This window comes from Branchiostoma floridae, chromosome 1, assembly GCF_000003815.2.
Source record: "Branchiostoma floridae strain S238N-H82 chromosome 1, Bfl_VNyyK, whole genome shotgun sequence".
Lineage (NCBI taxonomy): Eukaryota > Metazoa > Chordata > Leptocardii > Amphioxiformes > Branchiostomatidae > Branchiostoma > Branchiostoma floridae.
This window is the reverse complement of record NC_049979.1, coordinates 19788479-19804825: the sequence shown is the minus strand read 5'-3', so window position 1 is coordinate 19804825 and position 16347 is coordinate 19788479. Positions and strand designations below refer to the sequence as shown.

At 39.0% G+C, this 16347-nt stretch overlaps 2 protein-coding genes and 1 long non-coding RNA gene across 3 annotated transcripts in view; 1 reads left to right on the top strand and 2 right to left on the bottom strand.

Annotated features, from left to right (window-relative positions):
• The window catches only part of LOC118427810 (axin interactor, dorsalization-associated protein-like), a 7195-nt gene extending 571 nt beyond the window's left edge, over positions 1-6624 (top strand). Inside the window, exons 2-9 of the mRNA XM_035837774.1 lie at positions 1061-1127; positions 2237-2354; positions 2696-2765; positions 3315-3427; positions 3910-4035; positions 4149-4271; positions 4614-4731; positions 5097-6624. Of these exons, the coding sequence (XP_035693667.1) occupies positions 1061-1127; positions 2237-2354; positions 2696-2765; positions 3315-3427; positions 3910-4035; positions 4149-4271; positions 4614-4731; positions 5097-5193 (832 nt within the window). The 3' untranslated portion in view covers positions 5194-6624. The remainder of the gene's footprint in view (positions 1-1060; positions 1128-2236; positions 2355-2695; positions 2766-3314; positions 3428-3909; positions 4036-4148; positions 4272-4613; positions 4732-5096) is intronic.
• An 84-nt stretch (positions 6625-6708) lies between these two features.
• LOC118428155 lies at positions 6709-8298 on the bottom strand. The gene is made up of 2 exons (XR_004832614.1): positions 8256-8298; positions 6709-7949 (listed from the first exon to the last, which is right to left on the bottom strand). It is a non-coding gene; the product is annotated as an uncharacterized LOC118428155 (long non-coding RNA).
• On the bottom strand, positions 7881-16141 carry LOC118412629 (serine-rich adhesin for platelets-like). The gene is made up of 8 exons (XM_035815657.1): positions 15905-16141; positions 15412-15481; positions 14747-14791; positions 13772-13920; positions 13220-13295; positions 12022-13064; positions 8278-11970; positions 7881-7949 (listed from the first exon to the last, which is right to left on the bottom strand). The coding sequence occupies exons 1-8, from the start codon at positions 15992-15994 to the stop codon at positions 7881-7883; spliced, it is 5235 nt and encodes a 1744-aa protein (XP_035671550.1). The 5' UTR covers positions 15995-16141.
• Between the last annotated feature and the right edge of the window lie 206 nt (positions 16142-16347).

Genomic DNA, 16347 nt, shown 5'->3' with positions numbered 1-16347 from the left:
TTAGGATATGATATTGTTTCCAATCTGATTAGCAGTTTGTGGACAGAAACATTAAGAATTTCTGATAAATCATTTTGTACATTTACAATCCATCTATTCCCTTTGTAACGAGTAACCTGCATGTTTCTCTGGTCATATCTAATTTCCAAGTCTTTGTTTGGATTGGCAGGTACTAGTTTTGTAGTGTCTGAATATTCATTAGCAATACACATTTTTCTAACACTCTTCCCACATATTATACCTTTTTGCATGTCACACCTTTATCACAACTTAATGCTGTAAATGCAGAAATGTTCGCGGTGGATTAATGTTTGCGGTTTTCGCGGTGACCACTTTACCGCAAAATTAAAACCACCGCAAACATTTTTCTATAATGGTGTTAGACTGCAGTCTATGGTGTTACCGCGAAGTTAAATCCACCGGGAAAAGACCCTTTTCCCGCTACCGCGAAATTAAATCCACGTGAACTTAAATGCATTTACAGTAGTAGATTATTTTTCATTGAAGTTATTCTGTCAAATAGGCTTGAATGAGTGTGAATCAAAATAAGATATCAAGCTGTTTAATATTCAATAAGGTATTTGGAAGTTTTTTGTTAATAATGAAAGGAAGTTTCATTGATGTAGAATGATCCTGAAGATGATGTTGAAAAAGCTACAGGATAAGCTAATAATATCATTTCTGTGCCGCTCCCCTCTCTTCTTCATAATTGTACCAAGACAAGAGCTGCAATTTTTCATGGTTGAAATCCAAATTAGATATGGTGTTTTAACAGTTTTGCTTGACAAATGAAATAAGGAAAGAAATGTGTAGCATCCCTTTTCTTTCCTTTCTCATCCCTTTTGCTTGGCAATTTGGAATAGACAAGAACCAGGTTGTTACTGATGACGATGTACAAAATGTATTGCATTATCTTCTGACCTTTTATTAGGACAGGTTGAATTATCTGCTATGTTCTCTCTCATTGAAGGGTGAACATCAGGGACACACCCTTGGCCATTGCATTTACGTAGTTCATAGATTTACAAGTCCATTGCCTTGTCTCGTTTTGTTGTTCCAGGTTGTCACGGCAACTGAGAAAAGAAGGTTCGTCGTCAGATTCACGCACGTTCACAGATGACCAAAAGGTAATTGACCTCAGCTAACTGTTTACTCTGTTAAGACTTAGAGCAAAGAAACATGAATGATAAATGACTAGTATATGAAAAAACCCTATGCCAGATGTCTGGCTATAAAATAGCGCTGTCCAAATACAAGATGATGCCGAAGGTTTGTTTTCCCTTTGAACATATGTTACCAGTATGATATGTATGTTTAGAGTTTGAAATACACATGTGTAATTTGCAGAAAGAAGTTAAGAATGCAGAAAAATGATGAAAAAAGTATGAAACTTTGCAAGGCATGAATGTGTGATACAAAAGTTGAAAATGTAACCTTAAAATCTTTTGGGATATATATCAAGGGCTCACAGGTTTGTCAACAGTAAAGAAACATTTCAAGGATCAGATCCTTCCTATTCTTCAGAGTTGACAGGTATGACGTATATGTTGTTAGCTGAGGCTAGTGTGACGTATTGTTATACGTTGTAGGTAGACTTGTGGCCCAAACAAGTCAATCTACAGGCGCACATCTAGAAATCAGAAAAAGTTGCCTAGTACATGCATATTCCCATGCTTACATGCATATTCCCTACTATATATATATAGTGATTAATAGGGTATCCATATGTGTATGAATAGAGTTCTTTGTTAGTGTAGATTTGTTTCCTAGTAACTATTGTTAACATCATCTTTAACAATGGATCCACTCCTGAAACTGTTGAGTACAATGTATACACCGGGGCCAAGTTTTGTGTCCTTATCGCAGACTGCTGCAATTGTATCTATATTTTCATAAATCGCCTGCTCTAGATTAGTTTGTTAATATCTCATTTGTAATTTACAGATATACCAGGATGGTCGTCTAATCTTTCAATCACAAATATCATTTGCTCAGAATTTTAAGTTATACAGCACATCAGTAATGATCAATTTCTTTGTTGCATCCTCGGCCAGATTTCCGAGTGACGCATACTGTTTGTATGACATTTGAATAGGGTTGAATAGGGACATATTTACCCAATGATCTGCCATAGGTAATGGACTCAAATATGATTTCTGGCACTCTAGAATTCAGTTTGATGCATCATATGGTGTATAAAGCCATAAGTTACATATTGAGATATTTTGTGCTTCAGAGAATCCTGTCCAAAGTGTCGACATGTTTAGACTTGAGAAGCCAGGCTCTTCAGGCTGCCCATGGAACCAGTCTGGAGGACTCCCTGTCACTGGAAGAGCTGAAAAAAGTGGAACCAAGTATGACTCACATAGAACCTCATAGGCTCCTACCATGTTACATGTTACAACTAGTAATTGCACCATCATACATAGTTACACTTAGAGCAGGGTACTGGTACAGAACAGGTATTTCTTACTGGAGTGGTCTGAAAAAAACAGACCTGGGCCTGGACCAGACCTGAACATTTTATACTGCTACCCACCCTTAGTTACAGTGCACCAAAATTTTAACAAAGCTAGGCTTGCTTACAACATTTCAAATATTGTTTTTCTTCTTTCATATGCATGATTTAAACTACTTTCCTACAATATTTAACTTCCATTTTCTTTTTGCTTCTTTTGTGCTCTCTTTCTCTCAGTGTTGAAAAATTTACTGGATGCCAACCCAGAGGAGTTCCCAGTCCAGGTGTCACATTTCTCCCCAGTCAGGTATGCACTTCATGAAAACTACAAAGATTGGTATTGTTTACATTATTCTGCATTTTGTTGATTTATCAAATTGCAGTCTACTACTGCTACTATTGTGCAAATGCAGAAGAAAGGATTATACGATTGTTAATCATTGTTGACATTGCAGGACCTATAGATGTCAACAGTTAAAGTACCTCTTGTACAACTATATTGTTAGGAATGCTTGCTGATGATTCCGATTCTTTGTATGTTTTGATAACATCAGACTGTAATAAAGGTGCCTTCATCTTGCTTCCTACACCCCCATCCCCAATAAGGCCTTTCACAGTAATCAGAACGCATGTGTGATGACAGGAATTCTAGGTACTATGTCTAAGGTAAAGGCCAAGAAGAAGAAAACAAATCCCAACTGGACATTGTTATGCAAATCAAAACAATGGTCGAGTTTTCTTTTTCATGGCCTGTACCTTTGACATATTATCTACAATTCTTGTTGCTGCACATGCAGTTTGATCTCTGTGAAAGGGCTTATACTTGTCCAGTAAAACATGCCAATTTGTCCACCAGGAGACCAGCAGGACCTGAGGTGGACATCAGTGTGCTGAACTTAGATGGGGAAGAGGAGGAGGAAGAGGAAACGAGAGGTGAACGGAGCACACCGACCACACCCAAACCAACAAGTAAGTCTACACATCCGGTATGGTCAGTAAGATTTGTGGCTTATGTTTTGTTATATAAATATACCATGTATAATGCTGTGTCTCTACCATATATTCCGAAGAATATCATAGTTTACAAAACACCCTAGAAAACTGCACATCTGATTTTCTATATACTGGAATAGATGCCTATATACTGGAATAGATGCCTATATACTGGAATAGATGCCTATATACTGGAATAGATGCCTATATACTGGAATAGATGCCTATATACTGGAATAGATGCCTACATACTGGAATAGATGCCTACTCTTATACTGGAATAGATGCCCAGATGAGGCTAATACAGAGGTTGTGTCCTGTTTCTATCAAACATATATATTAATATTAATTTTCTGTGAGGATGTACATGTAGCTCTACATGTATATTAGCATTGAATTGTCAAAGTGTTTTCCTACTGTACATACTTAACAGAAGTTTTTTTTCACATTAACTCCAGGTGGAAGCCTACTGCCACGACTTCCCCCGGAGCCAGGGATGACAAACTTGACCATGAGGATAGAGAGGATAGGACTGAAGGATGCTGGTCAGCACATAGACCCTTACGTAACTGTTAGTGTGAAAGGTACGTACGTAGCCTCTCTTCTATTTCCTGATACAGCAGTGGAATCACCAAGAATGAACATTTTTGTTATTGCCAAACAAGTTAAGAGTGGTTACTTTTTGCCTACCCCACAGATGTCAGTGGTATTGACCTGACCGAGCCCCAGGACACACCCATAGCCAGTAAGAAGGAAGACCCCTATGTGTACTTCAACGTGGATGTAGAAATACAGAGACATGTAGAGAAGATGCCCAAAGGTGAGATACTTCTAATACAATACTGAAAAATCACTGGGTATTTGGGGGAAGGGGGATGCAGAATGTATTGTATATACTGTATACAATGTATTGTGTATACTGTATACTGTATACAATGTACATGTGTAGCCAGGCATCCAAGCATATTATTACAGCCCAGTCTCTCTCATCCTCATGGCACCATGTCGCATCAGAGTCACGGACATTGGGCACAACTACATGAACCTATACAGGATATTAACCTTGAACACAGCACGTCGTTAGTTGACATAGAAGTTTGTCGCCTAACTGTCTCTGAGAGTTATTCAGTATCCATAGTTTGACCGTTCCTTTCTCCCACAGGAACAGCAATATTTTTCGAGTTCAAACACTACAAGCCCAAGAAGAGAATGACCAGCATCAAGTGTTGGGCCTTTATGGAGATGGATGAGCTGAAATCAGGCCCTGCCTCCATCGAACTGTGAGTTATCTGTTTGAAATCTTAGTCTTTATCCTTTACCCTGTTGTGGTTGCTTTTTGGCAAAAAAAATTATTTCAGCCTAAGCATTGCTCATGAGTAGAAATGTTCAACATTTTAATCTTAAAATCTCTACATATGTTAGATTTATTAGACTGACAATTGTGATAAGAGCAAGCCAATTGAATGCTCATGTGTTTTTTCTTGAAGTGTTCAGGTATACAATGTATGCAACAACATTTTTATTCTGTGTTGAGGTTGCAGCAAACCAGTGAATAAAATACCACTAGTACTGTGTTTCAGAACTTACAGTAACTCCAATAGATTTCTTGAATGACAGGAATATTGCTCTTATTCCAATCTTACAGCTACAAGAAGCCGACAGATTTCAAGAGGAAGAAACTGAACCTCCTGACGGTCAAACCTCTCTTTCTGGAGCTCTACCTTACTCTGACCAAGGACTAATTATAACTGGTCCCATGTTTCCAGAAGTGGAATAAAGGCAGACAGTTACACATAATGGACAGCACCTTGCAGTGACTCAGTTTCTTATGGCTGTGTTTTATGTATCATTTTTATTAGTCTACTTTAACATTAATGTTAACTCTGGTATTTAGATACAGCCAAGGATAGTTTTGTTGCCAAATGTGTATGATTGAGCCAAGTCATTTGCACTTGCAGTGGAATTTACAAGAAATTGCCACGGTCGTTATTTTGTATCACTGTATTCATGATACTGTATTGCTTTCATCATAGTGGTGATTTAATGTGCATATCATGTGCAAAAGAGGAAAATTTTAGTTGTTGGTCCTTTTTACAGCAAGAGTACTGTTGACACCAATTTGATTAGTTGGTTCTTTAAGGTTTTATCTGAAAAGAAGAAAACAATGTACAATAGTGATGATCTGATGTTTATGGTGAGATTTACAAGCTGTTTTTACAGAAACTGAAGTGAAATGGTTGGTAGAAAGCATCAAACTTTCAAAGTAAGGCATGCTTTGAGTATTGCAAAGACTTACAGCAAAGACAGATAAAGCGAACATGTAGCTTCTATGCTTGAAAATAGGTCTTAGAACAGTGGACTACAGTGAACCTATTTTTCAAAATTGTAATATTTGGATATAGTTCCAAGAAACAGCCAATTGAATTGGTGGCCCTATGGAGAGTCATCAGATTAGCAAAGGTTGCTATCATGATCATTTGATGTTACAGTGACTAGTTGTTCTGGATAGTAGATGGATAGTGCAACTCTGTGTCAAGGAGGCTTCAAAGTTGGCATGATGATTGGACGACGACACGTGAAGGATGTGTAATATCTCTGTAACATTCCTTTATTGTAGATCATGTAGGTTACATTGACCAACTAATGATTGCCTGTTTTAGCTGAATCACACGTGACATCCTCCTACGCAGGGACATCCATACCGCCTGTCTGGATGTACCCTGCTTTTTCAACAGTCACCCTTAGTTCCTGACCGCCCTGCTTATAAATATTAATGAGCTTACCCTTATATACGCGAGAGCCCTTTTGGAAACTGAAAGGCATATTCTCTGATTGGCTGACAGCTTTTGGGGGGGGGGGACGTCCACAGGGACTAAGAGTGACAGTTGAAAGAGCAGGGTACAGACGGGTTTGGCTGTCCTTGCGTAGGCGGATGGCATGTGAAGACTGGAGTTTTAAGTTAAGAATAGTTTAGCCCTTGTTTGTGTTGAAATTTCGTGAGTACTAAAAACAGCTCTTTGAATGTTATAGGTTGAGCAAGAATGTGCCTGGTATTGTACATGTATATCATTCAGCCAAAGCAATGTGTGAAGATTTTATATATTTCTCAATTTGGAAATGCTGGCAAATACACAGAGTAATATGACACTTAATAAAAAATGACATTTTAGATCACTAAAATGGTTGGTGTTTTTACATTACATATAAAAGGATCACGAAATCATGCAGATTCACACATGACATGGACTCAAAATGACTTGTTTACAAGAAAGTTTAATTCAGTGCAAGGGAACATAATTAAGAATACAGTTACTAACATCTAGATTATCGACTGTCTTGCATCGATTACTCTTTTTAATAGTGACACTAGAAACATGACTAGAAAGATGCTCTCATGATCATTTTCCAATCCAATAAAAGCCAAATTTACAAATGATCAGAGATACTACATGTAGGAAGCAACCTGTTAAAAGTCACTTACTAAGTGATTTAAAATAAGATGTTAATACTAAGCTATGAAATTTTGTGAGCCATAGAATATACGTCATAGAGAACTCTTTTATTCATTAGTAAATATTATGAAGCACAATCTAGTTATATAATGATAGAAATATGTACTAGTCTTAGCTTCAAGCACCTAATTGATGTTACACTATTTGTTTAACTCAAAAAGTTAAACAGTAACGTGTAGAAAAAGTAAGCTCCAACTTAACATAATAGTAAAAACATATAATATATGTACTATTTAACCAAGTACTAGCTAAATCCACAACAGCTATCAAAACTGAACAGCAATAAAAGCAGAATGTAATATACTTTTAAAGTGGTTACTCTTTTAGTAGTTGAAAACTCCAAAAAGCAGATATAAGTCTGAAACATGAAAAAAGAAGCTTGCTCATCATGCATCCTGCATTTATAAACTGATAAACTAAATGCCTTTAAATAAAGTCTCATTTCAGGATGCCTAAAAGCCTGCTGTAGTACTGGTCGTATATATATCAGAAGTGTTACTGCCAAGCTTCTAGTATTGCTGACAATGATACTATACAGGCTTTTCATTGACGTAATACTGATACTTATCTCCCAACGACCATGTTGTCAGGTAGCATCTTCGTGTGGTTAACAGACGTAGGCTGTAATCCAACATGGCGAAGATGACATCAATTGATAAGCCTGTTCACCAGGTTTGATCACAATTCTCTCAACAGCAAAAACTTCTTTCAATTTACACACATCAAACCCATAGATTGATATTCTGTTCATTGATCAGATACTGCTATTCAGGTAATAAGGACTTTTGCTTAACATTCATAAAAATGAACAATGATTCAGTCTAAAAGGACAGAAAAGAACACTAACACAAAAAGGAGAAGGTATAGTTGTTGCTTAGCTATCTCCTCAGGAACACATTTTGGAGCCCTGCTACTTGTTACAGCATGTCACAAGGGGACTCCTCACCGGCGACGGGTACTCCTTCTCTTCCACTCAGCTCTCCTGTCTGCAACCAGAAGACAAAAAAAATGTTAGAAGCATTAGTCTTTATCAGACTCACAGGCCTAATAATGTATAGCCTAAATTACCTGAAACACAATGAGCCTGTCCTTATGAATTGAGCCCCATGAGATGGCAGTGCTGATATTGACATACAGTTACCCTGTAACAGGCCGCAACGAGAGACTGGCATCAAACAGTAAAAAGTTTTAATATGAAATTTTTTTTCTCCCACGCTATATTCATTGCCCATCATGAGTTGAAATTGCCACAACTCCACTCTTTTATTTCTGTAGAAGTACACATAACTCACCTGGTAATTCCTCTTGCCTTACAACTGGGTTAGGAGACTCCCTCCTGACCTCCCTGTCCTCAAAGTTCTGTGGTGACCTTTGACTTCTCACTTCTGTCAGTCTCCCTTTGCCTTGGCTGTATTTCATTCGTTGGCTGCCAGACACTTTCCTAGGAGTTCCCAGGTTTTCTTGTTCATCAGAAGAGCTGATGATTCTCCTCCTACCTGGCCCCTTCTTTTGATTGGCAGCAGAACCAGATGACTCTCCTACTGTTTTTGATTGGCCACGACGGTTTGTAACCTTTTTTACTTTGGAATCTAGCAACATTTGACCTCTAGTCTTCTTCTCCTCTGTATCTATCTCCGATGATGAACTTTGGCTTCTGGTGACCATTCTTCTCCCCACCTCTGGTGATGAAACCTGCTGTGCACTAGTGCTACTAGTTGTTTCAGTCTCAGAGGTAGATGAAAAAGCCGAACGTCTCTGACCCCATTGCCCAACGTCTTTCCTCTGTCTGCCTACTTGTTTTGCTTGAGATGCAGTCAGAGGAAACTTGTTGTCAGCCTTTCTTTTCTCAACACTTCTAGACGATTGTCCTGCCCTTTCTGTTAGTCTTTCTCTGGCTGTGGTGTACCTCCTATTTTGTCTGGAAGATGTTTTTCTTGGACTGTCTTTGACTTCTTGCTCATCAGAATTGACTACTTTTCTTGGTCTTAGACGATATGAGCATTCAAGTTGTTTAGATGCTCCTCTCTCATCTCTGTCAATCTTACTTGTTTGTGCATTTAGCACCTCAGATCTGTTCAGCCTCCTTGTAACATCTGAGGGTCTGTTTGCACCGCCTCTCTTGTTGTGTCTTGGATCTGTCTTGGGGGCTCTTAAAACAGTTGTACTGTTTGACCTCCCACTGCGTCTTGGTGTCAGGATGTTTGATCCAGTCTCATCATGCTTTTCTCCACTTGATTCAGATGACTGAGAGAACATTGCCACATCACTGAAGGAGGAGTTACTGGTGTTAACTTGCAAGATTCGAGATTCTCTAGCACTCTTCCTCTCTGTCAGTTTGTTGTCCATCTTTCTTTGTTCTCTGCTGACAGACTGTTTGGTCCAATCTGTAGAGGACTTTTGTGACTCGTCCACTTCCATTTCCTCTGAGTACTGGTCTTTCAGCACATCCTGTTGTGAGGAAGCACCTTTTTGAATAGGGGACCCCAGTTTCATGTTGTCCAATCGATGGAGAGTGGAGGGAGAGGGCACTTCAGGTTTCTGTGCAATCTTACGTCCTTTTGGTGTTGAGAATCTTGGTCTGTCAGCATCTCTTCTAGGAGTGGATGTCTGAACGGCAGGACTCTTTGGGTGAGACCTCACTTCATGTATAGAAGAGGAAGGCAGAGAAGATACTGGTTCCTCCAAATTCTCTTCTGAAGTTTCCAGGCTTTCTTGGTCTTCCTGGTGGCACTCTGGAGATGGGAGATCAAGTTCACGGCCATCATGAAGGTTGACCATTGGCGGTTGCATACGAGGTATCCACGACTGAATTGCATCCAGCTGTATAAACTGATCTTCTACATCTTTAGAAAAGCAGACACTTTTCTTCTCCCTGCAAGGTGTTGCACTCTTCTGTCCTGGCGTCTTCAATATGGGAGTGAGAGGACTATGCTGTGGCCGTGACTTTGAGATTGGTGTATTGGTCAGAGGAGCATTAAAGAAAGCATTCTTTGGCTTTGCAGAGGGAAGTTGCTCTTCAACATCCTCGAAACTGTTGTCATCAGAATACTGGGGACTGAAAGTTTGAGAAGGGTCTGAATGCTCCATCTCAATACTGTGGTCAGCATTAGAACTACAAGTCTCTTCCATACTGTGTGCTGAAGTGCTGAGTTGCGATGCCTCCTCACTAATCATGCTTTCCTCACTTTCTTGGACTGCTCTTGTTTTTGGCTGGGTGGACCTGTTGGCTGATGGGCCAGTAGAAGGATTACTGAAGGTGGACAATTTGGAGGCCTTGCACTGTCTTTCACTTGAACCAGACTCATCTAAGTCAGAATCTTCTCCTGAATATTCATCCATTTTAGCATAGGTGACTCGACCTTCCCTTGTCTTTTGCTGTTCTTTTACACTCCTTGAGGCTTCTGTGTTTCTCCTAGCTTCTTTCTGATCCAGTGGGTACTCATCTGACAGACTGTTGAAGCTTGGGTTACTGCTGTCTGAAAAGCCTTCATTTTGGTGACATGGCAACTGCTGTTTAAATGGTTGGACCAATACTCTTTCCTTTCTAGGTGGTGGTTTTGTGAATGAAATTTTCTCTACCTGGCCCAAAGTTGATGCAGTAGTGATCACTCTTACACCACTGTCTTCAGAACTGGACCCCACAAGATGGTTATTAGGATCTTGCCCCTTCCTTAGAGCTGCATCCCTCTTGCTCCTCTGGCCACCATCATCTTGAAGAGATGTAGAGGCACTGGGAGTATGATTGTTCTTTACTTTTTTCTTTGTCCTTTGAAATGTGTCACTGGGCTGTTCTCCCAAGAAGTCACATAAGGCCTGATGTGTGGACAAGTCCACGTTCTTGCTACCAGCAGAGATAATGTCAGTGTCCCTACTTGATGTCAAGGCTGCTGTTCTTCTTTTAGCTGGAACACTGAAGAACTTTCTTCTACTGACACCTTGGTCTGTGTTTTCTGCTTTGCTGAAGCTCCTGTGGTGTAGTGGTGTAACATTCCCCATCTCTGACTTCTCCTCAGGTTCTTCTAACAGATCTATGACATCTTGGTGAGTATATTTCCTGTCAGCTTTCTTCCTGTGTTTCTCTGACTTCCTTGAAACAGGAGTACCATGGCCAGAATTTGTACTGCAAGATGGCTCTACCCTTGGATCGATTTTCCTGTTTTTACTATCCAATGAGGACGAAAAATCCATGTCTTCAAACTCTTCAACCATGCACACGTTGTTGTGACTTTGTTGTTTCTTTGCTGAGTTACTGAGCTCTTCCTTCTTGACAGAATGGGTGTGTGCTTTAGTTGATGTGCTGTTCCTGATCTTGCTTCTATTAGCAACTTGTGTAGAAGGTGGATGTCTTTTAGATGTAATGTCTGTGCCTTTATGATGATCTCTACTTTGTGAAGTTTTTGATGGAGTCTTCTTTCTGCCCTCATCAGGGAACAATGGTGAGAACTGATGATCTTCCTTTGGTGTCTTGTTTTTGTCAATATGTTTCCTATGGCTTGAGTTGTCTTTGCACTTGTTTGTAGGCATTTCCATAGACTTCCCACTTCTGTCAACTGGCAAAGTTTTCTCTTTAAAGCCATTGCCCCTTTTGACACATTTGCTGCTGGCATTAGTACTTGAATGAGACTTCTGTGGTTCTCTATAACCAGAAGTAGTACCACTTGCATCTGAGAGGTCATCTTCACTTTCCACAACACCAACTGAACTTCTGCTGCCACTGGTACAAATGTTACTTTCTTTGTTGTGTTTCTCAATACCAGTACTCTTCCTATAACTCCCATTGTCCTTGCACTTGTTTGTAGGCATATCCACAGGCTCTCTGCTTTTGTGAACTGATAAAGATTCCTTCTTATAGCCACTGTCTCTTTTGTGATCCTTGCTGCTAGTATAAGTTGATGTAGACATCTTAGATTTGTTTGGTTCTTCATAACTGATACCACTTGAATCCAAGAGTTCATCCTCACTTTCTACAACACCAGCTGAACTTCTACTGCTTCTTGTAGGAATGTTAGTTGGTTTCTTTTGTTTGTCAGTAAACTTCCTATAACTCCCATTGCCCTTGCCCTTATCTGTAGGCATATCCACAGCCTCTCTACTTGTATGGACTGACAAAGATTTCTTCTTATAGACAGTGTCTCTTTTGGAATCTTTTCTGTTGGCATCTGTAGATGTACTAGACTTGTGTGATTCTTCATAACTGATACCACTTGAATCTGAGAGTTCATCCTCACTTTCTGCAGCACCAGCATTCCTACTACTGCCATTTGTAGAAATGTTACTTGGTTTCTTTTGTTTGTCAGTAAGCTTCCTATAACTCCCATTGTCCTTACACTTCTTTGTAGGCATATCCACAGACTCTCTACTTTCGTGAAGCGACAGAGATTTCTTCTTATGGCCACCGTCGCCTTTGTGACCTTTGTTGCTGGCATTATTAGTTGAGTGAAATATGTGTGGTTCTTCATAACTGATACCACTTGAATCTGAGAGTTCATCTTCACTATCCACAACACCAGCTGATTTTCTGCTGCCATTAAGAAAGTTAGTTGGTTTGTTTTGCTTGTCAGTAAACTTCCTATGGCTCCTATTGTATTTGTTCTCATTTGGGGGCATATCCATGGACTCTCTACTTTTGTCAACTTCCATAGTTTTCTCTTTATAGCTATAGTCTCTTTGGTGGTGTTGTTTGCTGGCATTGTTAGTTGGTCTGTCAAGCCCCTTTTTATGGCCTTTGTTGTCTTTGCACCTGTTTGTGGGTATATCCATAGACTCTCTACTTTTGTGGAAGAACAAAGTACTCCCTTTACACCCGTCATCTCTTTTGTGATCTTGGTTGATGTGATTGGTAGATGTGTTAGAATGTAGTGGGTCCCTGTAACTTATACCACTTGAATCCGATAACTCTTCTTCTTCTTCACTCTCCACAATACCAGCTGAGCTTCTGCTGTCTTCAAGACTGTGTTCGTTCTGCTGGTCTGGTGACCTCCTCTCCTCATCATTCTCCTCATCATTCTCCTCATCACTTTCTGCCCACTCGTCCTCACCACTGATGTCTCCTCGGTCACTGTCACTGTCACCAATAGTCGTCAGGATGTCCTCTTCCACATCTGACACAAATGTAATTTAAAGTTTTGTTATTGGTGATGGCTCAGGAGCAGAGCCTTTTTAAGTTCTTCATTCTTAAAATTTGCAATTTAAACACAATGTCACCATCAATTACCAGACTGAGTGTATTTCTTATTAGGACCATCGTACAACTCACCATCTTGAAGTATCCAGCGGACTTTACCATCCTCACCCTCCTCACATATCATCTTGCTACATATGGAGTGCTCCATCTACATTGGGAATGACAAAAATGAGCATGTTGCGTACTTATGCATATGTGCATCAAAAGAAAAAAGACCAACAGTTCACAAAAAGTTTATATTCATATGTGCTAAGAAAACATGTACTATTTTGATGATCTGAAATGCTCCAAATCAAAGTGCATCAGGATTGAGACATGTCGACATCCAACAGAAAGATAAGTAGCTAAACCAGTAGACCACAGTATGCTTAAATAACAGATAGGTATGCAAGCTAAGCTATATAGATGTAGTATGATAGACATTGTGTTTTATTTTCTTTGTTTTGTGTTTGTATCTGTATCTATATAGCAGGAATTAATGGTCTTTAAAGTTTAATTTTTACAGACCAGCTTCACAGGCGCGTGGCTTGGCAGCAGCTGGTTACATTTTTATGTACATAACTTCTTTCATTTCAATATAATTGTATGTATTACTTTCAACCAGGATGTCACTAGCAAACCCACCCTACTACCAAAGTCCCTCAGCATCTTGACAGCAGATGGCTGGTCTTCATCATCATCATCATCATCATCATCATCAAGTTCAGTGTCACTCTCCAGTTCCTTGTCATCAGCTTTGGCACTGCAGGTAGCAGAGTCTTCTGGAAGACCAGCTACAAATGGAAAATAACAAATAAACTTATACTGATACTGAATAAACATCACTAATGGTGATACTATCTCCCATACAGGCTACAGACCAAAATGTATCATTTACTATTTCGGTTGTGAAATGACATCTTCTCCTGCCAGATTCTTTCTACTGAGTATAAGTACTCTATTTTATTTATTTATTTATTTAAGTACTCTATTCTGTAATGAAATGGCAGCTCTGGCCGTCGTTCTACTTTTCATCCTTCTGGGTACATTCGCTTGGCGCATCTTCATTTTAAACCCAGGTAGCTCAGTGTGCAGCCTGAAATTTTGCATTTGGAGCACTGCTTTTAAATTTCCCCTGCCCAAAGCTTTGTATTTATTTCTTGATATGGTGAAACAGAAGTAGTTACATGTAACTGGAAGAAAAGATAATGGATGAGTAGTTGATTTTTGATTTTTTGAAATTTTGAAGTAAGTAAGAACTTGGAAGTGGGGCAACCTGAAATGTTGAAGGTGCAACCTGATTTTTGACTGAGGTTGCCGCCTGGACAACCTGGCTGACAAAAATATTTTGAGCACTTGATTTGCTTGTGAGTTACTGTGTACTGTGTAGTCTGTATTGTTATGTATGAAATTCAGAATATTAGAATGAATTATGATAAGCTTCTAAATATCCAATTCCTGCCATACAAAATTATGACTTACTACTGGTAAATGAATATACTATACCGAGATAACTCTCTATTTAGTAATAATCATATCATAATCTAGTAAAATAACTGTTAAACATCATATTGACTCACACTATCATCATAAAGTATGATGCAAGAAAAGAACATGTACCTTGTAGGAAGCCGAAATGTGCAACCTCTTGATGTCTGAGTTGACCTGAGGAATCAATGAATGATCATAAATGAAATTTTTATAAACACAATTTTTCTATTGACAGGGACATCCGAATCCTGTTCATTGTAACCTGGTGATTAATAAATAATTAAGTAACCTAGTAATTGATAAATCTCCTACTGGGTGCGATTGATTATCCTGACTCCATCATGGCCTTGCATCTTGCATGGACATTGGCTTAATTTGTTGAGGGGGAGGAATATTATGGCCAGTTTGATATGCGAAGGTCCTGTGTCTGCCCACCTGTGTACATCTGCCCGTAGAGAAACTGACTAAGGCATAAAGCTATAGACGAACAGACGGGATACCAGCTGCATGCAGGTTGTGTCACATGTAAAAAAAATGGCAGTTTTTCTTCCTGCAGAATTATGAGCATTGGTGTTACAATACCTAATACTAGTAATAGTATGTAACTTGTAAGAGATTATGTGTAGACAGCTCACAAAAAGTACTGTTGCCACACCTAAATGTCTTCACATATATAGCTGCAAGCTACTAGTAGTAGTACATCCATTATGAAGAAGTCTGAAACCTTCTTTTTCACTTCATGTAAAAAATTATGCATACTTGATTGCTAATTTAAAAAAAAAATGTTGCCACACCTTTGTCATCACATAGCTGCAAGCTGTCCATTATGAAGAAGTCACCTTCTTCTTCACCGACATTCTGGTACTGAAATAGTGATAATATTGACATTAAGTTAACAATTAAATCAACATCATCATGATAATTTTCACACTTTATTCAAACAGTGCATCTGAAGTTGGCACCTGGTTCTAAACGCTGGATCTATGCACCTTGACTGTCCTTGTATGAACTTATTATCTAACGTCACTTTAATATTAAACTTCAGAACATTACGAATTTGAGTTGAGTTTGAGTTTTTCAATTTACCTGAAATGATGACTCCACGATTATATTTCATGGTGTATGGTGTAAATCAAGTCACGCATTTCATAAGAATATGACAAAACAGGTATCCATAATTAGAACGTCAACGTGTGTACAAAAAAATAAGTAAAAGATTTGTGATCGTTTACAAAAATACTTGTCAAAGTGGAGGGGCAGAGATAAACGTTTATACAGCGCGTTTACCTTATGAATAATGCTTTCCATCGCCGCCTTCATTCGGGCGGTGACCCCTCGCCTCTTCTCTTCAAGATCAAAGGACAAGTTGTGAGCCATTGTGACACTGTCTGCAACACTTTCACAAAAAGGCGGATTCAAACCATCCAAACAAAGATAACAGGGCAACACTCGGCAACTGGAGATTTTCAAACGTGGCCGCCAGTTTAAATCTGGACGGTTACAAGTTGTAAATGGGTGTGTCTGATTATCTATGATGATATAAACGTCAATATTTCTGCCTAACATTGTATCACATCTTAGCAAAGCTTTACTACAATTAAGTAATATATTCAAAACATTGTCATCTAATTTATCAACGAGTCAGTTGAAAATACTTGTATCCGAATAATTCTGAAAGCACACCCAAAGAAAATTGAACTGTTCCAAACCTGAAAATCTCCCATCGTTCC